Source organism: Vidua macroura, chromosome 11 (assembly GCF_024509145.1).
Source record: "Vidua macroura isolate BioBank_ID:100142 chromosome 11, ASM2450914v1, whole genome shotgun sequence".
NCBI classification, from domain to species: domain Eukaryota; kingdom Metazoa; phylum Chordata; class Aves; order Passeriformes; family Viduidae; genus Vidua; species Vidua macroura.
Genome location: NC_071581.1, coordinates 159,778 through 182,712, shown reverse-complemented (window position 1 = coordinate 182,712; position 22,935 = coordinate 159,778). Strand labels below are relative to the sequence as shown.

Sequence of the window (22,935 nt, the reverse complement as noted above, 5' to 3'; positions counted from 1 at the left end):
GTGCTACATCATGGCATTTATCTGCTCACTTCTTCTGAAGATGCAGAGCTGTCAAAGTATTTGATAGAAACAAATTAAGATTGTTAATTACCTCACTGCCTCAATGCTAAACCTGAATGGTTAATGTCATCAGATGCCAGTTTTTGGGAATTACTATTTCCTCTATGGTTGGAACAGATCTTGTGTGACCTCGTAAGTCTCTTGGTAACTTTTTGCTATTTTTTTCAGTCTTTCAGACATGTACAAGTATTATGTTAAAAACCTATCAAAGGTTTATTTGTGATTTTCTCTTCTGATTGACTACAAGTCTGACTCTTCAGGGCTTCTTTAGAGAGAAAACCTGCTGCACTTGGGTCCCCTGCGTGCCCCATCAGCCCCACTGGCCATGGCTGCTCTCACAGGGGGTGCAGTGGCTCCTTTCAAGCTCAGGACTGGGCTCCCATCCTTGTCAGAGCCCTGTCCACGTGCACCTGTCCCCATGTCCCCAACTTGGAGGAATCTGTCGTGTTGCTGTGGGCTGGCCTGGTAAGCACTGGACCTGATCTGTGGATTGACTTCCCAGCTTGAGCTTGGAGCTGTGGCATCACCATGACCCTTCCAGGTGATCTGAACTCCTGGTTGATCCCAGTCCCCTCCCCAGACCTGTTTCACTCACCTCAGCCCATGTGTTACCCTGCTTGGCTCCTTTAGGCAGCAGTTGTCCCCTGCTGGTCCCTGGCAGCCAACTCCTCAACCTTTTCTAGCTTCCAGATAGAAAACACAGCTTGAGATGATGGATTTTTTAAAAATACAGTTAAACATAACAACATACTGTGTGTTTTAAATCACAAAGCCTTTGCTTTGAGCCCATTGACACAGCTGTGATGGGTCTATTATACCCCCTAGCTGTCCAAAACTCATTTTTCTTTTAGCAGCTTGTCTTGTTTTTCCTGAGCAGACTCACTGTATGCACCATATTATCCATACAAAAACTCTGCTGCTACAGCCTCTTACTGGCAGCATGTCTGTGGAATTTTTTGAACTGGAAAAGGGAAGTTCTCAATGTCCCAGTTTCTGGCTATGACACCTGGACAGGTCTCCCTTCTGCCACTCTCACACAATTCCTGTTAGGAGATGAGAGGCAGCAAAGCTGCATATGAGGGGTTTTCAGGTCCAGTTTACTCTGTGCCTCAATCATTTGAGCTTCTTCAGCACCATGAGTGAAGCTGGACTGAAACCTTAACACAGGCCTGAAGGTTCAGCTGCCTTCAAGAGGGATAGTCCTTAATGCAGAGTTCTGTGCTTTCCCAAATTGGACCCCTACTGATTAAAAGGCATTTTTGAAAAGCCAGTCATGGTGGGTGATGTTTTACAATGGAAGCTGTTTAAAAAGATAATTAAAAGAAAAATTGCTATAATGAAAATTTAACATGTCTAAAAATAACCAAAATTATCACAGCTGTCTTCCATGACTTTAAGTTTCTTCTTTTCTTAAAAGCCAAAATATTAAAGGTTTTCCAGCTTTACCACACAGTGCTGCATTTTTAGATTTGTGGACAGACTGAGTGATCTTCAGCCAGCATCTGAACCCACGGCCTCCCATTCTGGTTTCTCTTCATTACCGCTACATCACATCTTCTACAAAGTCGGATTTTCCCAGTCAGTGCTGCATGGCCCTTTCTGAAATGCACGTTTACAGCAGCAGCAATGCACAAAGAAAGACAAGTAAATTGCCATGTCACGGGAGGGCATCGCACAGCGTTACGTAAGGGGGCTCCCTCTGAGTTATTAGCTTTATGTCAGTTTTGGCATACACTCAAATGAAACGTGCAAAAGACTAGATGAGGAGTGAAGAATGAATTGCCCTCATTAATATTCAACCATGGTTTTTAGCTTCATTATGACCTGCTCTTGTGAAGGGCTGAACAGAGCGAAAGCCAGTCGCTGTGTCCACTGTGCCGTGACAACTTACGTGGCTCTGATTAACAGGCCTGCAAGACCCTTTTGGTGACACACAAGGTCTCTGCTCTGAGCCAAGGTGCCTCAAGGAGAGCTGGAAACAAACCCAACTTGTTCTCATTGAATAACATACTCGCTGTCATCATCGGAGTGAATAGGGAATTAATTTTGCTGAGTTTGGGGCACACAAGAGCAGTGCAAGTACAGCAGTGTTTCAGACTGGAAAATGGGATAAACATTTTTAGATGAAACGAGACTGTTTATAAATTAAAAATGTGGATTTTATAAATCTCTTTCAAGCACAACAACTTGACATAAACAAGCACAAGCCTTAACTATTAGATTTTAAATATTAGTATCATTTGAGGGTTAAAATTTAGATAACTAATTAAATTAATTCTACTCTTTAAACAGTCTGTTGCATAAGTTTAACTATCAGTGAATACACATCTTAAAGTATATGTAGATTAACTACAGTAGAACTGCACTAATTTTCAACCACTCAGATTTGGGTTTTATTACTTTTCCCACAGATCAAGACCATTATATGACATAGGGGAAGCATGAAGAAATGTGTTTCATGAAGGACCTTTTATATAACCTACTTCTCTCTGCGTAATCACAAAACTACATGCTCATTTTTCAAATTGTGGTCAGATTACAGGTGATATACAAGTAATTCCAATACTTAGGCCTGAAAACCTGGGGCATACTGACTGGAGAATAGGAGCAGGCTGTCAGTGGAAGGCTAATGAATTCAGAAATGCTGAGAGGTGTGCTCTATTTGCTTAAATCCCTTAAAAACCTAACTGACGTCAATGAGATGGCTTCTAGCAAATATTTCATATGTAGTCCCATGTTAAATGTATGGGTCTACGTAGGACAAATCTGTATTTCCCATATGACCATGTGTAACAGCAAATTTAAATTGTACCCCTTTATATATTTTACATAAACAAAATTTGCCCCTTCACCAGATTAAAATGGTGGCTTCAGAAGGAAAGCAGGGGCAAACACACTTGTTACAATGATGACTGGGGTTTGCACCTTTTCTAAACACTAACAAAGTATTTTTGAAAGGACAAGTAAGTCAGTTTCAGAAATATCACCACTGAGAACTTACTCTTTTTCAGAATTACTTATTTTTTAAAAATTTGCCTAAGGGGGCTTCATGAGAAATCTCTATTATTGATTAACACCAGAGGATTTGCTTGAGAGTAATCCAAAGACAAAAGTAAGAAAACTCCATCATCTTTCCAGTTTCCTGTCCTGTTCCAGTGACAGTTGTCAACTGCCATGAAGCAGCCATGTTTAGTTTTATGTTAGCAAAATATATGTGTTAAGAAGATATAAAATCTGCCATTCTGAGATATAGGTTGTGTAAGACTGAAGAAAAGCAATGACCTAAATTTGGGTCATTGTATGCAGGATAAAAATGGGGTGCACTGCTCTGCATTTCTGGACATTTTGCTGCCGAGGACTCCAAAAGAAATGTGCATTCAGGGCATAACCCCTTCATTTCAGTTAAGGGAGGACTTTTTATTATCTCTAATGGGGATAAAAGTGATCTATGTTGAAAAAAGATATTTTGTGTCTGACAAAGGAATTGAAATCTTAAGAATCAGTTACAGAAACTTTCTCTTTGCTCCCTCCGCTGTCTTAGGAAACTGCTGCTTTTCGTTCTTTTCTTCTCTCTCCGACTTCCTTGTTTTCGCCCGGTCCGCTTTCCCGGAGCGCTGGCCAGGCGCTTCTGGGAGCCGCCGGCGAGAGAGAGAGGCAACAAACACCTTTGTGGGTTCGTCTGATACGGACAGAGCTGTTTAGAGAGCGTGATCAAGACCGGGATAAAGAGACTCAAGAGGTTGGACACTTGTTGTGCAGTCTAAAGTAGGTTGTATTTGCCCGATCGCCGCACGTACAAGTGACCACGATCAGGGGTCCAGACAAAGGTTTTATAGGGGAAAATAAGAGATAAGGTGAAACCAATAGAACAATGCCCAGTGTGAATACATTACAGGTAAAATCCAATGGGAATAACTCCAGGGGGAAGGATGAATGCACGTAAAAATACAGAATAGAAACTCCAGCTTTAGGTTTAGGAAACAGAAACTCCCATCTCAAATTCACAAAGCCTTTTTGCTCCGTTTGCGTAGCTGCACACTGCAACAGGAAACTGTGCTGAATTGGCTTTTCACATTGTGGGCAAGCCTGCACAGCCAATGGCACTGGAGGTGGGTCCCACAGCCAGGGCCTGTAAGGAACACAAGTAGCAGCAGTAAAATCTTTCTAAGCCAGTTCCTACAAAAGTGTCTCTTCAATATTCAACATCTCAACAGAAGGCATTGGCAACACTGAAATAGATGGGTTTATAAAACTGAGATCTAGAGATGAGCTATCTTCACTTGAATGCAGTAGTTGCATGGTATTGTAAAAGGAATCTTTTTTAAATCTTATTAAAATGCATAGTCCACATTTTTCTTACATGCTGTCATGGGAATATGGCACTTTGACTAAGAGTCAAACATGGCTTTGCAGAATAGAATTATGTTAAGAATTAAAAATAGTGATTATGAAGAAGAGTTTTAGAACATTTCAAAGCATGGACTCTCTGTGGTATGTATTTTTATACTGGCTTAATGTCTCAAGCAATAGAAGAATCATACTAAGGTAATACAAGCAATCTGAAATCCACTGCAAGCAGTTCTATTTTAACTCAGCAATTCACACCGAATTCTTTCACAGCACAGAGAATCAATTCAGGAAAATAAATATCCAAGGAGAAATATGGATTTAATTGTTATTGCTGTTACGTTGCTAAAATAAAACAGCCGTGATCACACACTCAGATAAAGCCATTGTTTAACAAATATTTTTATTAAACATCTCTGTAGTGGAGATGAGTCCAGCTCCCCAAGAGCAGAGCAGGCTGCTTCCCAGACCACCCATTGCTCCCGAGGTGAAAGAGCCCATCCAGCTGTAGGGGGGTGGGGGAACGGGATCAGACACACTGCACACCATGGCAGGCACGGAGCAGCTCCTGTTTGCTCACAGACGCGTTGAACTGCAACAACTGCAGCTTCACGTGCAAGGAAACAGGTCACAATCTTCTACCAAATCATGCATTTGACCACCAGTGATGGCAGCAATGGGGCTTCTTGGAAGGCGTGTCCCCAAAACTGGCAAGGACTGTGCAGCCCAGGGCAGAGAAGACTCAAGCACTGAGGTCAGCTGATTACAAGAGGCAGAGGGGGAAAGCAGGCACAGAGGGAGGTCAGAGGTACAGCAGGAGCAGTCGGGAAAATAAATTTGCCACGGGTATACAGTAAATAAACTGTGTGTCTGAGCTGGGAATAAAATCCAGAAGTCCTGATTCCTTGTCTCTGCTCTGCTGCCCCAGTCCTAATCAGATCCTCTCTCAAAATGACTTTCTAATATAAGACAGTCCAGGAGACGGAAACATTTCTCCTATCTACAAACCAAATGTAGCAAAAGGTATATAAAGGTTTCCCTTCAAACAGTCACTCCACCATTTCCGTTAGGGCCTCACAGACTTTGTTAATAAATACTGCACTTTTCCTCCATGCTGGCCATCAGATTTTCTGAGCTTGAAAAATGTATCATTCATCTCCTTCTGAACTGGTGTCAGGATATTTTCAAGAATTATTCTAATTTAAAATCCAGGTAATCTTCTACAGTTCTGACATCCAGCAGTCTGTGTTTCCTAGGGTTATTGATTGTTTGTTGTGGTTATCAGCTGAGTTGTAAAAGCAAAACATTTTCATGCACAACATTTATAAATCTCCAATACTGAATGAGATTTATATCACTTTTCTATTTCAGTAAAGTAATAAAGTCTCAGGCCAGAGAGAAAATAGATTAGGAAAGTATGAAGGCTCATATTAGTGAAATTTTCTACATTAAAAAACTACACCATCTAAAGCAGTACATAAGGAGACTGAAATTTGTGTAACTGCTTCTAGTCTTTAATTGTAAACATGCACTGTTTACCGTGGAATGTGCAGTGTGGTTTTTCCAAACATTTTTTTTTTTTTTTTTTTTTTTTTTTTTTTTTTTTTGCAAACCAATTAAGCAGCTGGTCTTATCTAAGAATTCAAAGTCCAAGAAAAAAAAAAAAATAGATTTAGGATGGGCATGGGCTTACTGAAAGCTAGCCATTGCAAAATGTGTTGATCAGTTTGTCTAATAACCCATCAGCCACTGAATACAAGTGCTGAGTTTTAATTGAAGGTTTTAGCAGGCACTAGGAACTTGGAGCCTATGGATCAGGTCTTCAGTGGTACAGATCAGAGCAGTTTTCCTGTAAACCACAATTATACAAGTTTGGAACTGGTGTAAATATTTTGCAGAATCACAGAATAGTCCGAGCTGGAAGGACCAGCAGGCATGACAGAATCACTGAATTCTGGAATGGTTCAGGTTGGAAGGGGCCACGGGCAGGGACCCCTTCCACTATCCCAGGGGGTGCTCCAAGCTGGGGCACTGCCAGGGATCCAGGGCTGCTCTGGCCACCCTGTGCCAGGGTCTCACCAAGCTTCGTTGTCACAAATTTCTTCCCAGTATCTCATCTACACCTACGCTCTGTCGGTAGGAATCCATTCCCCCGTGTCACAGGATCGCAGAATATTCTGAGTGGGAAGGGACCCACAAGGATCAGCAAGTCCAGCTCTGAAGCGAATGACCCATATAGGGTCCAAACCCACAACCTTGGCGTTATTAACGCCATGTTCCAACCAACTGAGCTAACGTCCTGCCGCTACACGCCCTTCCTTGGAAACGGCCCTTCTCCGTGTGATCATCCAGCTCCCGTCCCTGCCCCAGCAATCCCCCCTGAGCATCCCTGGCAGCGCTGTCCGAACGCTCTGGCAGCCTCGGGGCCGTGCCCATTCCCCGGGGAGCCTGGGCAGTGCCAGCACCCTCTGGGGGACGCAGGACCTCTCCCCGATGCCCGGGCTGAGCCGCAGGCGCTCGGCCGCCCGCGCCGCTCCCTTGGCCGGCGCTGCCCTCTCGCGGCACAGCCCGGGCTCGCTCGGCAGCGCCCGGGACCGAAGCGCCGCCGCACGGCACATCCAGCCGCCCGCGCCCGCCTTCCGGACGCGAAGAACTAATAGGAGATGAGTTTAGTTCAATTAAATGCGTTATCAGCGGTCATGCAGTGTTTCTGGAGGACCTTTAAAATGATCGCAGCAGTCTCAAGGCCGGCCACTCCGAACTGTAATAGAATGTAAACCTGTTTAACAACTCAGCTATGGAAACAGCAAAATCACGTCCTGAGAAAAGGAGTTACTGATTCAGTAGTTCTGGGAATAGATGCAAGGCCAGGAGCACCGTTGTTCTCTATGGACTGGCTGCTTTTACCAAGCTATCAGTGCTGATCTAATTAATTTCCAGTCTGTTTGTGTGGGCTACACTTAGTGGGTCTTTCAGCATTCCTATTATCTAGAGCAGGGCAAGAGATTGAAACCTGATTTGGTTTAAAATTAACACTTAATTTTAAAAAGATGCACTTGGGGTTCCCATATGGAACAAATACATATACACCTAAACTTTTTTGTTCTTTCCTATGGGAGTATGTTCGCATAACTTACAACAGAGAAGCCATCCAAGGATGCCAGCTGGCTACATTCTATTTTCATTATTCAGCAATGACAAACGGCTGTTGTAGCATGAACATTTTACCTGTGAGTATTTTTTTTTCTTCAGAATGTGACAATAAAACAGGTGATTGTGGTGTGTGATTACTATCATGGTTCTGTGAAATTTACTGAGAAGCCTAAATTCATTTGAACCAATATGATCTGGGAAGTAGTTTCCAAATAGAGTAGGCAGAGACTTCTTAAACCAGCTTAAAGTTTAATGAAAGAGTAAACATGGGCTCTAAGCAATAATGTCACTGCTCATTTGTCACTCTAATATTCCCCATGCAGCCAAAACACAAAAGTAAGTCAGTGAGAAGAATTTTCTACAACCCTTTTCTGAAACAGAATTAAACAGGACTTTAGAACTGGGTTCAGTTCAGGTCAGATCTAAGAGCACAGTGCCTAAAGGAGACACAAAGATTTGCAAGTTCCAATGTACAGTTTCTAGAAATGTGAGTAATAGGGAATCAAACCTTCCTCAAGTAAAAAAAATCAGGGAGTTATAAAATTTACACAGCAAACCTGGCCTTCTAATATCCAGAACCAAAGCAAATATATTCCACGTGAGAATATTTTCAAGTGGCCTGTTCAGAGAGCAGGAAGGAAAAATCCAAGAAGGAGTAATGCCAAGAAGGAGTAATCTCTAGCCAAGGTTTTCCTATACAGAGATTAAATACACCAAAAAGTCCATCATACAGAGAAGAACAGGGTATTTTGAAACAGGGCACAGCTAAGCTGTGAGCTACAGATCACATGAGATATGCATACAGTATTTATTTTTTCACTATAATTTCAGACACTGTGCTCAGTTTGACTGCTGAAAATGGTAAAGTGAGAGTAGTGTCAATAATTAATGCCTTGATTAGAAAGAGGCTTTAAACAAGTAGCTGCATTCAAGCTGTTGATTTCAGCAAAACTAGGCTAAACTCTGTTTAAATGTGGAAAACTACATGAGAATCAACCAACAAACGTGTCAGCTAGAAAGGCCCACCTTACTCTAGGAATTAGAAAAGCAAGGCTTTTCTCAGGATATGGAGCTCACAGGCGTATAGGAAATACAGTAGGGAATTCATTGAAGGAAGGTTCTGCTGACTACATCAAATAGGGGTCAGGTAGCCTCAAGGCACTAACAGTTCCCAAGAGAACTAGTATTTAATGTCTCACTTAAGATGTGGATATGCCCATTAATCCACTGGAACAGATTTTCTACATTATCCCAAGTGTCACCAGCCACAACCTGAAGAGCAACTGTGAGGCTACAAAGAAACAAGAAAAATCTCCTCTCATTAGCTACTGTGCTCCCTCACCAAGAGAACACTAAACTAGTTGAATTAATAAAATATACTCCATCTAGTAAGAACATCCTGTAATATGTTGCATGCAAGCTGGTTTTAGCTCATTTTGCAAGTAGGATTAATTTTTAGAACTTTCAGGCTTTCATGTTAATCCCAGATAATAGTGCAGCTTTGTAGATTAATCAGATTACAGGAAATGTCAGCATGATTTGATTTTAAATGATGTGAAGCATGTTACTGGAACTATCACCCTCTCGTTTTATGAAAGGATGACCTGGAAGAATGATAGACAGGGTTCACCACATCTCAACAGCTGCAGACTTCTCCTTCAAGATCCTTTTAAAAACGGGCTTTGTCTGCTTTATTTTCTGACAGCAAGTTATAACATGAATTTTTAAAAGACATGGACTTCATCACAACAATGGATTGTGTAAACACTCTGTAAGAAAATGGTATACAACCTTACCTTTTACACATACACCACTGATTTACCACCGGCTACAACCAAATATCTGATGTGTGTTTGCAGTTAAAAACCCCACCTCAGATTCTACATAGTCCTTCCCATTAATTTGACTCATGAGCTTCTCTTTTGCATCTCCCTCCTTCCCCACATCTTTATTCTCATTGGTTACAGCAAGGCTCAAACTCATTTTATTTCTGGTTAATCTGATTAGGTAAGAACCTGGGATCGTGATGTCAGTACATAAGCAGAAGGAAGTAATGCTTCCTGCAGGAAAGATGGCAGTTTTGACCTTCTAGAAGCAAGTCATGGTCTGACTGAAAGATTAAAATAGAGCAAGCCAAACTGCAGTAGTAACACCAACTCATTCTGCAAGAGCATCCTTCAAAGAGGGATTATGGCTCATGGACTGCAGGTAAGAAAGCATAAAGTCCTTGTGTTTGGTTATTTGCCTGAAGGGAGCTTTGGCTGGGGGGGGAAAGGTCAGCTTCAGCAAAAATAGCAGAACATTAGAAACACTGGCTAATGAAAGGCTTTGGTTCTTATATTTGCTCAGCAGAAAAGATGGCTTTCAGAGCAGAGGCGTCTGGATAGACTCACTTTTCTACAAAGGCATGACATTATTTGACTTTAGCATACCTATATTCACATTCTTTCATTCTGTGCTGATGGAACAATAGTTATTGATTTCTCTACTGTACAAAATTGCTCTACTTAGTTTTGTTGTTTTTTTCCACTTAAACTCAGAAACTTACATCAGTAATTGGACAGATGAGACTGAAACTAAATGAGACAACTAATTCTTCAAGTTATAAACTCATTATTTAAGAATTTAATGATTTTGTATGATAGTTGAGTAGATTGCTTTATTATTATGGGCTGTCACTGTATTATTCAGTATATGCCAAGGCAATATTCAACAATGCAAAGGCTTTAATGAGCCTGTAAGGCAGGTTGCCGTGGTGATGTGGTGCTCAAACGGATGCAATCCTTAAAGTTCTGGTTTTGAACTTTTCATTAGGCTTTAAAAAATGCTTCACACAGAGGCTATTGTTGTAGAAGATCTTGTTTGTACCCAAGATTCTCAATGAACAGAGTTGTTAAACCAAGTAACAGCTATAAAGCTGCACTGCTGGAGTAGCTTTAAGCAGTAATGACTGTGCACACCTATATGCCTCCAGATTACCTTTATTTCACAGTTACATCCACACAGACAAACTCATCCCTCACTTGAGTTGAAGCAGTTGTGCTGTCACTAATCAAGTGCAGCAGGAAGCTCAGCTTTGGCAAAAGGCTGATCTTTAACTTGCTGTGCAGAAGAAATGCTGTGCATTTATAAATGCAAAAGCAGACTGTAAAGCTGAAGTCCATTAAATACTGCAATCAGTATCACAATTAGGCAAAAGAAGCTGCTCAAATTGCAGGGGGCATTATCACTGCTTTTAAGCTGCCGTTAAGTAGAATGCAATAGACATGGGAATCTTGGAGACAAAATAAACCAAAACCCAACAACAAAACAAACAGCACCTTTTTATACTGGCGTCAGTGACTATCCTTAAAGGTGCTTTTTTTTGATACTTCAAATGATAATGATGTTTATGTGTACCAGTAGTCTCAAATAATCATTGTCTTTAACCAATGCTTCTATTTAAGTCAGAATCTCATACCCTGCCTGTGTATTCATCACTAGCAGCCTCCCAGAGGGAGAAATTCGAGCTGTACAGATGGGTTAATCGAACATCAAGCCATGAGCAGCTCTGCACTCACTAAGGCTGCTCTTGGTGCTGTGGCACAGCCCGACCCAGCCAATCCCGGTGTCACTGCCAGCGTCTCTCCACAGCCAATGAGGCAGGAACAAACCCGATCTAAAACCAATGCTGTACTTATGCTTTCACTTCACTGACTTCAGCCACGAAGAAAATAGTAACTAAACCAGGCAGAACAGAACTGCTGCCACCCACCCAGGGCTCAGCTGCGAGGTCATTCTGCATGGTCTTGGACCATTAGGGCCAATCAATTTTGAGTACTTGCAGAATATGCTTAGTCCAGCCAGGATCAGCTTCTATATCCATTGCCTTGTGCTACTACAATCTGTTTTCTGAAATTTCCTTTAACACCTGTCTCTAGTTTTATCTTTAAATGCAGGAAGCTATTTGTGGCCAATTTAAAATAAATGGCAGTAATTGGTTATTTCATTTTTGGCTGCCATGAGTTTTGCAAGTGATAACCTACTACTGTTTCATACAGTCCATTTTCTTTTCTTCCTAAGCACTTATCTCTCCTATGCCAAAGAAAAGGAGAATTAAAAACAATTCATCTGTCTAAAGAGTTTGCAGGTGTTAACTTGTGGTTAGCAATACTTTATGCTATTACTGCCGAATCCACAGCTCTGAGCTTTTAGCAAGATGCTTTACTGAGTTCTGTGGAAGGTAACTGGTATGTACATAACCTATTTTTCACCGTTGAAGCTTTGAGCCAGCTCTGAATTTTTCTTTCAGTTAATTCTGTATTTTTAACAACAGCAGGGCAGTATCAGGTGTGACAAAATCTCATGAATTTGAGGGTGTTTTCCTAATTTATTTCTAGAACTTATATATTAATCTTACTCACAATTCTTTCTACTTCCTTATATGTTGCCTTGCCTGGTTTTGTACCACCACTTAATAAATGAACAAAGCATCCATCAAGGTCTTGAAGGGAGGTAGAATCCAAAGACACCAATCTGTCTGGGGCCAGAAGAGAAACCCAAATGGAGATTATGGCTCTTCTAGACATGCAGACATCTCTGGGTGCAACAGCCTGAAACCAGCATGTTGAATAAAGAACTGTAACCCAAAATCCTGGAGGCAAAAGGGTTAAGGTCCAGATCTGTGGGATGTAGCCCTGGCCAGTCCCCAGCCATGATGAAGAACACTGCTCCAGGGCAAACAGCATAACTGCTTCCCACCTGTGGGCACCCTCTGCAGCTTCCCCTCCTCCCACTGCCATCCCAAAGCTTCTCCTTTGGGGTGAGCCATCTCCCTTGTCCTCTGAGACAGCTAATGGTTGGAATGTCAAAAGTTCAGCTGTGAATTCACTCTTAGGAGGCAGAGCTTTCTCTTTTACACAGTGGAAAATGATGATCAAGGTAGAGCAGCACCTCAAAGTCACATGCTGACCTGTAATCTCAATCTCCTTGACTTACATTTTAATTTTCACTTATCTACCACATGAGCAAGCTACTGAGCTCTGCAGAACAGCAAATGGAACAAGAGGGGGGGTTGTTATTGCTTTGGGTGGCTTTTTAAAGGAGTTGATGATGGCCAATAATTTATTTCATAATGACTGGGGCAAAGTACTTGTTTATCCATTCACAACTCCATTCACAACTCAGCCACCAGCTCCTGAGTTATCAGATTGTGAACAGTTCTAGCAGAAAGATCAAAAACTCTCAGAAATAGTTTTATTTTGACATATTATTGGGGTGGAGGAATTTTTTCTTCACACTATCAGAGACTGGAAGCTTTTCCTTGTACGGCTTTGTTGCTAGTTTTAGACTTACTTCCCTTTCCCTTGCAGATAAGAGATGAGGAAAGCGGCTACAACAAAAATCTGTTTTGCATTCCAAAGCATTATGAAGAAGATTTAGAAAGAGTCTTCATTCCTCATGGACTCATCCTGGACAGGTATGAGGGTAAACAGAAAAGATTAGGTGCCAATTTTTGTCCCTCCAAATGAAAAGACTGAGGTCCTTGCCCTGTGCAGCCCATGAGAAACATGGAAACCCTGCAGCCTAACACTTCTGTCCTGAAGTCTAGTGCAAGAGGGAGTTTATGGAGAGGATTCCTCCACAAGCCCAGTTAAGCTTCCATGTTCCCTCAAGTATCTTTAAAACTACCTATCCCGCAATATTAAGGTTTATGGGTTAAATCAGCTTGTGCTGCGCAAATATGTAACTAACTTTCCTATGACTTGCTGTGGTCACAATTTGCTAGCTATAAAAACATAACAGCAAGATGAAAATTTTTACAATTTTTACTTGAACATTGCTTAATATATGGACAAACAACTAGATATACAGAACACTTTCCAGAATTCCTTCTATTTTTTTTTTTTTTTTTTCTCACAGGACAGAACATTTGGCTAGAGATATCATGCAGGACATGGGAAGTCATCACATTGTTGCACTATGTGTCCTTAAAGGAGGCTATAAATTCTTTGCTGATTTGCTGGACCATGTAAAAGCACTAAATCAAAATGGTGATAAATCTGTGCCTGTTACCGTGGATTTTGTCAGAATAAAAAGCTACTGTGTAAGCAACTTTCTTTTCTTTGGAAAATTGACTCTCTCCATAGACTGGCATTCTAAATACTGGTAGTTTGAGTTTATGTATATAAAAATTGAGTTGATGCATACATCCTGTTCAAATTACATACTAAAAAGGAACTGATTTACTGATCTTCCCCAAAGGGTGGATATTACACATTCACTGGAACAAACATATAGCAGAACACTCAACAGGACAAAGCCAGGGGCAGATCTCATACTCCCTCCTCTTGCAAAAAGCAAGAGCAGCACACCTTTCAAACAAATACAGGATAACACTTTTGGGCATGTTTATGTGACTTCCATCTCTTCTTTCTCCTTCTAGAATGATTCACCTGCAGAAAAAAATCAGTTTTGTTGGAGAGGAACTGTCTGCACTAAATGGGAAGGTATGAATTAGCATCTTCACCTTTTAAAGGGAAACAACTGGTCTTGTGTATTTTCCAGGAAATCCATCTTTATTAAGATTTTGATACTGCATACTTCCAGCCACTTAACACTGATTTAAAATGTTGGGCTTTGAAACAGTGAATAATTCCCACTGATCTCAGTGGAAACTTGAAGTGATCAGTAATGGCTGCTCCCAAAGATCCTATTCCCCATTTAATCTCAGAATGCCCAGAAGTGAACCATCCTAAACTGACTCATTCAGTGTGGCTCTAGAATACAAGTGCTTTACATAGAGCAATATCTACATCTGACATAGCTGCATTTATCACCACATTTTAAGCTTTCATAAATACTTACAGAAAGGCTCTTCGGAAAGCGCCAAAGTAAAGTCAGTAGTAAAAATGACAATCTCCTCTGAAAATCAGTGCAACTTCCTTGTAACTGAGGGTTTTAGTGTGCTTTTCTTGTCTGTATAATGTGCTGAAAATTGGCATTTAAGTATTTTCTTTTCTTTCCTTCTTTCCCTATGTAATCTCTTCCAGAATGTGTTAGTAGTAGAGGTAAGTAATGACTGAACGAGGGGTGGAATGACATGGATTTTTTTCTCCCTTCTTTTCAAATTAATACATATGACATATAAAATAATAATTAATTATGTTACTGGGCTGCCAGGTTGTCATGCTCTAATTTAATCCACTGACAGTCTGGTTTTCCTTTCAGACTTGAAGGATAATTTTTTTTTTTTTTATCTCTTTCAGGACATTATTGAGACTGGGAGAACAATGAAAGCACTGCTTTCAAAAATAAAAGACAAGAAACCAAGGATGGTAAAAGTTGTAAGGTACAAGGATATAGCCACTAACTAACATATTCAACTCATTTGAGTGAATAGTCAATGTATGCTGACAGGTGCTTGTTTGGCTTGAAGTTTGGGGGGGAGGAAGCAAATGCAGGAAGTAATCCTTATCTAGCTGCTGAAAAATTAAGTGTTTTTTAAACTGGGAAATTTACCTGTGCACTACCATCTTCAACGCTCAAATTAATAAAAAAAGGTTTTACGGTTCTTTCCGTGTAGTCCATAAAGTCTCATGGATTCTGTTTCTTACTTTATGTTTGAAGGAAATTAATCTCTTTCCATAGGTTTTCTAACACCACCTCCAGTTCTCTCAATACTAGAATGACAACACTCAGAATATTTCTTAATATACCGTAGAAGTTTCCAGAATCTAAGAGTCTGACAGCACTTGGAAGATGACTTCATGTAGCATTTTAGATCTGCTTTTAGTCGATCTCTAAAAGGAATTTTGTGGAATATCCCTGCTTCTGTCAAGTAACCGCAATGCTTTATAAAAACAGTTGAATTAAGCATCAGTTATTCAGACAGTCCTTCTAGTGACTGTCCAGGAGGTTCTCAATTTCTTCTGAAGTGCACAGGCAAACCAAGAATAGAAATGATTTTGCAGAAGAAATTGTCCTTTTCTCCCTCCCTCCCTCCCTCCCTCCCACCCCACTAAAATCATTACCAGCCACTTGGACATGCTTCCCCCTCTGTGCTATTCTAGTGTCCTGAGACATTGCTGCATGGAAGGGGAAAGATCAGAGACACAGGATTGAAGGGAACTGAATACAAAGTCGAGCCACTTGGACATAAAGAATGAACCTAGATCAGAGCCTTTGCTTCTCCCTCCACTATGAGGCTGAACACTACTTCTTTCTGTGCAATAATCTCACTGTTTTAATTTAAGTGCATGATTTTAGAATCTTAATGGGGAGACATGGCAGAATGGAAGTTTACAACTTCGAGCGAGACATATTTTAAAAACCAACCTTCTCTGCTCTGCCTTACAGCCTGCTCGTTAAAAGGACACGTCAGAGTCCAGGTTACAGACCAGACTGTAAGTATCATGTTTTTCTAGTATTTTTTTCCTGTATTTTCCAAAGCACAGTCTTGTAATTTCACTTCAGGCAGCACATCTGACAAATGGCACATAAGTTTCATGAAGGCCAAGAGAAATGGGGAGAAACTACATAACAGCTTGTGATCTAATGACTAGCTACACCATCCTGAGGCCTCATGACCACCTTCTTTATTTCCTGAGCGCAGATTTAGTTACTTGATATACAAATTTAACTATTCAGATAGCAAAAACAGAATTAAACCTTAATTGTGTTTTGCTCTGCTTTGACCCCAGAGGGCATTTGTTTTGACATTTGGCATTATTAAACTTGCCTTGTTTCCAAACTGAAAAGTCCTACTGAATCAAAGTTCATCTCCTTTCACTCAAGTAAAATCTCACTCCTTTTCTCCTCTCCCAGGACTAACTCATAACTAGGTTTTAAACAATTATTTTGTTAATAAAAATCATTCTCTTAACACCTTAATTATATTACTGATTGACGGGAATGGTTTAGATTCTACCATCTGTCATCAATTTGCAGCTCGGATTCTTAAGGAAGCACCCTGAAAGAGATGACGCCTATTTCTCTTAGCTCAAGTATGTGTTGAATACCAACTGTGCACTTAAAAGCTATTTACACCACTGAAGTATAAAAAGAACTGTATTTTCTTACAGATACAGGCTTTGAAATTCCAGATAAATTTGTGGTTGGATACGCTCTTGACTAGAATGAATACTTCAGAGATTTAAATGTAAGTACATGCACATTCCTCCACTGCCAGGTATCAGGTACCTACCTACCACAGGTACCCAGCAAGAATATTTGCTTCTACTCAGAGCTTCTCAACAATTAAAAAACCTTCAATTCCAGCTATAAACTTCCATTAAAAGAGCAAAACCATTTTTAAGGTGACGACTTGGTAATGCAATGTAGGTGCATAAGAAATGTTTGTGCTTCACCTTTTTATAATTCTACTCCACAAGTCTCATGGCTCAGCCATGCTGCAGGACATTCTGAACCCCCAGGATGGTGAGCAGCATACAATCTGCGGCCCAAACTGAAAAGAAAATAATTTGTAATTTGACTTTAATTGGATATTTGTCTGTCTTCGTTCAATCCTATGTTGCTCTTCTGTCACCAAGTCTTTAAAGTGGCTGTGCAGGGGCTCCGTGTGAAGGTTTTCCATATACTTACAGATAACATGTCTGTAAGATCTCTCTTCCCTTATTCTAGTACAGCTTCCTTAGGCTGCACAGAGTAGTAGACTTGGAAACATCACAAACGAATAGGATTGTCAAATGTACTTCCTTAATTCTGGTTAACTCGGAAAGTTTTTCACTTCTAAGTCTTCTTACTAAGACAAGCCAATTCTGCTGAAGACACAAACAATCTGTGCTATTGCTCAGCAGCATGAAGGCAAATGCAGTAATTTAACAAACCAAGTTCTTCAGGAAATATCAAGAACTTGGCTTTCTATATGGGTTTTTATATGATGCCTTGTGTAGGCTGACCTGGAACAGAGGCTGGACAGAGCTAAAGAATAAAGTAGGGACTTGCTAAAAGGCCTCAATGGATCCACCTCGGGCAGCACAAGAGCCCAGCCAGGGCTGCACCCAAGATAGACCCAAAACAGTCACAAAACGCACGACCGGTCACAAGGTCTCTCGCTTTGATCAGTTCTGGCCCATCTGCATATTGGAGTTAATTGTCCAATTCCAGCTTTAGCCCATGAAGTCCCACCCTTCTTGTTTTTCTCTCCTCAGTCCACGTTGTTTATGCTCTTGGCCTGGGATTTGGATCAGTTGCCCTTGGTCCCCAGCTAGAGAAGGAATTGTTTTGTCTGCCTGCTCTGTGCAGAGAGCTCACCATCCCCTAATATGAAGCCCAGACCCACACACTAAAGCAGCACAGAATCTGAAAAATGTAAAACCTAAAACCTAAGAAATCATATATATTACAAACTTGGAAAGAATATTGAAATATCAAGTTTACTGTAAGCGGGAAACTTGCAACAATTCTGGTTCTAGTGTGTTTTTATTACAGTGCTAGGAATACAACTGAAAATCAGTCTTGCATTTCATTTGAAGATGGATGTTGATAAATACTGTACATTTTTCTTTTAGCACATCTGTATTGTGAAAGAGAATGCCAAAGAAAAATACAGGATGTAATAACGTCAGTCTTCTGGAGCACTGATTCCTGGCTGCAGATTAGGTGATAAACCATGACACCAGGAAATGACTTCTGCTACTTGTGTGTCCCTAAGAAGAACGAGAAGCTAAATGTCAGCGCCCGGGAGCTGCAGCTGGCAGATTGCCATGGGGCGATGCGCTGAACAGGATCTGTTCAGAGCCGGGCTTTTCCCGATGTGGAGCAGCCTGGAGCTGGGGCCGAGGCTCCGGCGATATCGAGCGCTGCCGCCGGGGCCGTCCCGTTCCGGGCCCGGGAGCGAATTGCTGCCGCTGTGCCCGGGGACCGCGGGGGCACCAGGGCTGGAACAGGCAGACCGAGGGCGGCTCGAGGGGGCACCGAGGCGGGATGGAGCGGGGACCGAGGCCCGCCCGGCCGCAGCGTCCCGGCCCCGGCCCGGCCTCACAATCGGGTGCCGCGGCTGCCGGGTAACCGCGAGCCGCCGTCTGTGACGGCGCTGCGGCCTCAGCTGCCCAGAGCTCGCTCCCGGCTGGTTGTTCGCAGCCCCGGCGCGTTCAGGCGGCTGCACTCGGCGATTCGCCACGCGAATTGTTCGCGGAGCATTGGTCTCTGCGAGCGAGTCCAGTGGATTCGCGGAGAATTGGTCTTTGCGAGGACTCCTGAATTCCGGTGGAAGGTAAAGACTGACTCAAGCTGTACTTTCTGGTTTTGCCACGTCTGTGCTCTAAAAGAGAATGTCAAAGGGAAATACAGGATGGGATAATGCCAGTCTTCAGTTCAGTGGCATGTCCAGCTGAGTGGATGAACAAGATATAGTCTACTGATGGTGCTTTTTAATCAACATTTCCTAAATATACTAGTCTATACTTTTTTTTTCCTATAATATTTACTTAAACGGTTTAAAGGTGAATGAGTTCTGTTCAAGTTTCAGTGCGTTTTTATGATCTGGTTATTAAAATTATTAAAGGAGATGCCCCTGAATTAAGGTGCAAAATGAGATCATATGTCAAAGTTGATAGTCTGGATTTTATGTAACAATAATTGTGAAGAGAGAGAGGAGAAAGAAAAGAAGAGGAAGAGAGAGAGAAAGAAATAGAAAAAGGAGTGGGGAGGGAGGGGGCTGGAAAGAGGGGAAGAAAGAGAGTGACAGAGACAGATTTAGTAGAAAACATCACCATTCCATGGATCCCACCCAACCCACGAAATCCTCTTCTGGTCTTCTCTGTGGTGAGGTCCCACAGAATGTAAGACTCCAGGGGATTAATGCAGATTTGGGCAAGGTGGGACTGCCCAGGTACCTCCCTGGGGTGGGGCAAGTTGGACTCTGTCTCTTGCTCCTTTTCAATAATATCAAATCTTGAGCACCAGTATATCCTTGGAGTCTGCCGTGAATTGGGTTCTGGATTTTCAGGTCTGTTGTGTTACGTGGCATGCCATGCAGTCATCTGGTGCAAGGCCTCAGGCATGGGTCTGGGGGCACTTTGGAGGTCTTTGATGGGTTATGACACCCCCTCAGCTGCCCCTCATGGGAATGTGCCCTGGATGTGGCCTTCTGGGGGTGGGGGGTTTTAGAGCTGAGCCAGTTTGTGTGAGGGAGGATGGGTGTCCACTGCATCTTACCAGAGCTTACGCTGCACACCCAAAATTTCCTTCTTCCCCTCTGTTGATGGGAGGTTTGTATGCAAACCTGGCTTCAGCAGACGAGTCTGTGGCTATGACTTGCCCAGCCTGAAGGCAGGCAGAGCTGATTTTCAGGACAGCTGCTGGGTTTGGCATTGTTGTGGATACATTTTTCTCCCTCAGCCTTGTTCACTTCTCCCCAGACCTGAGCTACTAGGACAGTTGTGTCACCTTTATCTTGTCTCAAGTTCCCTTAGGCAGCTTAACTCACAGTCCCAAGTTCCAGTCAGGAGGCGTTTTCAGGGAAGGGTGGGCTTGGGTGGTCGCAGCTTCTTTATGCAGTTTTGTCACAATGGGCAAAAAGTCCTTTATCTCAATTTTTAAGCCATTAGCCTTAATATTCCATAATAGTCTTTCACAAGTCCTGTGAGGAGCAGCTGAGAGAGCAGCGGTTGTTTAGCCTAAAGAAGAGGAGGTCCACTTGAGCTATTTTTAAGTAATATTTAAGCAACAGCTTTGTCTGTTCTAACTATTATTAATGTTCAGCTTTTTAGCTCCAGGTTTCAGAATGAGCCATCTTTGAATTGCACAGTGTAGCCATATAGTTCAAATAAAGTTAAACTAGAGGCCTAACAATACTAGCTACTTATGCCAAACAAGCACTTAGCTACTTTCAAATCATATAAAAATTTTAGCACCAATATATGCCTTGACTCTGCCATGAATTGGGTTGTGGATTTTCAGAGTTCCATTGTTGCTCCTTCCAGTTTTGCTGAGGCATTGTCGCTCATCTGCAACATCCTCCTTCCAAAATGGCTTCTGGATCCCCGAAAAAGACACCGAGCCCTCGTCTTCTGCTCAGGGAAAGACTGAAGCCTGAGACTGTGAGTAGCCACTGGGGCTGTGTTAAGGCTGGAAACTCCCCTCATGTCCCTCCTCTCCCCGCCCCTGTTGTCAGCAGCCTGTGAAGCTGCAGACCCCCTCCCCACCTCTTTGTGCCGTGCTCCTGGCCCTTGGTGGGGGCTGTCCTGGTGCAGTAGGGAACGCTGTGTGATGTTTCAGGGACAGTCCAGCATCCTGCCTGGCTGTGCCACCGGAGCCAAGTGAAACCAATGTGCAGCTGAAGCCCTGAGCATGTGCTTCTTTCCCTTTCCCTTTGCCACAGCAATTCCTTCTGTCAGGCTGGGCACTCACCTGTGCTGCTCTGACCAACCTGCCCTTGGGCACCCGGGCACGTGGGGGAGGGGGAAGCTCCAACTCTGCCCAAAGCCTTGAGAGACACGGCTGGTCCCAGCTGGAAGAGCTTCCCAGCCAGCTGTTCTCTCTCATCTCCTGTGTGGGCGCAGATCCAGCCCTGCAGGCAGCACTGGAGCCAGGGCCACAAAGGTCCCTTGGCCGTCTGGAGCTCACTTGACTGAAGATGCCCCACTGCTGAGGCTCTCTCCAGGAGATCCCTCTGTTTTCTTCTGTGGAGGGGCCTGTGAGCCCAGAGAGAGAAAACAAATGCTAATGAACAGAGAGAACGAAAACTTGGGCACATTCCTGTGCACCTCACTCTTGGTACAACTTTGCTTTCTTGCTTCTCTTGGATTCACCCAGCAGTGCTATCTCCTCGCTGTGAGCTTTGAGTGCTGTGCAGGGATGGAGTTAGGGGAGTTCTGAGAGCTCCTCCCCACTCTCTGAAAAGGTCACTGCCTCAATCCAATGAGGAAACAAATGCCCAAAGAGCAGAAATCCCCAAACATGTCACATCAAATCACAGAGAGACTAATGGGACACAGCCATGTGGTTGGAGTATGTGTATTGCACTCTGTATTATTAATTTATTGGTGCTAAGTATTTCAGCAGGTAACTTCCAGGGCTTCCAGAACTGTCCTAGTGCCTAGCGATCACAAATTATTCACCAGTGCTACTTGTTCAGGAAAAGCTTTTCTGAAGCTTTTCTGAACAAGCACATTTCTGATGCTCTTGCTGATTTGGTGTGGGGTTTTTTGTTTGTTTTTGTTTTTGTTTTTTTGTTTTTTTATTTTTGTTTTTTTTTTTTTTGCCTTTCAGCTGCTTCCCTCTAAGTTCCAGATTCTCAACATGAAGAAGGAGGATACTCCCCACGGCACTGTGGGGAGTATTCTGCCCAGAATTAGCCCATTTCTAGACATGAGCGAGACTCGCCCAAAGGTAGCCTTTTCCTGCTCTTTTCCTTTCTGTTTGATGTGAAGTTTGAGGAGGGTGTGTGATTGTGACAGGCTTGCCTCCAGCAAAACACCTCAGTGTCCAGGTCCTGTTGTCATTGTAAACTGCTGGTAGTGGTGGACTGGGAGTCCTGATCTGCACTAAGCCGACACAAACAACCTCTGCTGAAGCTGCTGGGGTGTGCTGGAGTGTAGCTGCCATTGCTAAAAGAGTGGGGGGAAGGCTAGGGACACAAAGGCACAAAATTGCCATTTGCCATTCTCCTGCTGAAGTAGCCACCTCTTACTTTGGTGTGGTCACCATCAAATGCTCGGGGTCATAGGATTCCCTCCAGAGTGGCAGCGTTGGCCTTTGAAGGCCGAGGACCTGCAGTAATTACTGCAGATTGAACAAAACAAATTGCATTCATGCTCTGGGTTGGAACAATGTGTTGGACCCTGCCAGGCTGTTAGATTTTGCAGGCTGCCAGATGTAAAGGAGACTCGCCTCCCCTTCCCTCTCATCCTACTTCCTTTTGGTCAGGTCTTCAACCCTGTCCTTCTCCCAGCTCACAGCAACACCCAACAAACCAACCTGAACAAATCCAAACCACAAACAACACATAGAACCAACAAATTCCATTCTTTCACTTAATAACCTTTTGGCCTCAGCCAAATATCACCTCATCTTTCACACCTCTTCTGGTACTGTTCTTTTCTTACTGATGCCTAAGTTCTAGATCAAAAAAAAAAAAAAAAAAAATATTTGCAGTTGTGTGGGCCTTTGTTTCCCTGTCTCAGAGTAAAGGACATCCCAAAATTGGTTCCCATAGAGTAAATTCTTGGGTTTTACTTACTCCATGAGTGCTCAGTCAGTGCCCCAGTGGGCACAGGGCTGTGCTTAAGGAAAGTGCTGCCTGGCACTCTGGAGAAGGAAACCCGGAGAAATACATGCCAGAAGAGCAGCTTGGCTCGAGCCTGCTCTGAGCTGATCAAGCAGCTCTTGCTCAGCTCAGAGCAGAGGTGGGTGAGCCACTGTTACCCCAGT

At 42.7% G+C, this 22,935-nt stretch overlaps 1 protein-coding gene and 1 pseudogene across 1 annotated transcript in view; both read left to right on the top strand.

Annotated features, from left to right (window-relative positions):
* The first annotated feature begins 9,750 nt into the window (after positions 1–9,750).
* LOC128812626 (hypoxanthine-guanine phosphoribosyltransferase-like) lies at positions 9,751–18,119 on the top strand (annotated as a pseudogene).
* A 2,367-nt stretch (positions 18,120–20,486) lies between these two features.
* LOC128812974 (hydrocephalus-inducing protein homolog) overlaps positions 20,487–22,935 on the top strand; it is a 70,686-nt gene continuing 68,237 nt past the window's right edge. The window contains exons 1-2 of the mRNA XM_053987704.1: positions 20,487–20,603; positions 21,775–21,894. Of these exons, the coding sequence (XP_053843679.1) occupies positions 20,532–20,603; positions 21,775–21,894 (192 nt within the window). The 5' untranslated portion in view covers positions 20,487–20,531. The remainder of the gene's footprint in view (positions 20,604–21,774; positions 21,895–22,935) is intronic.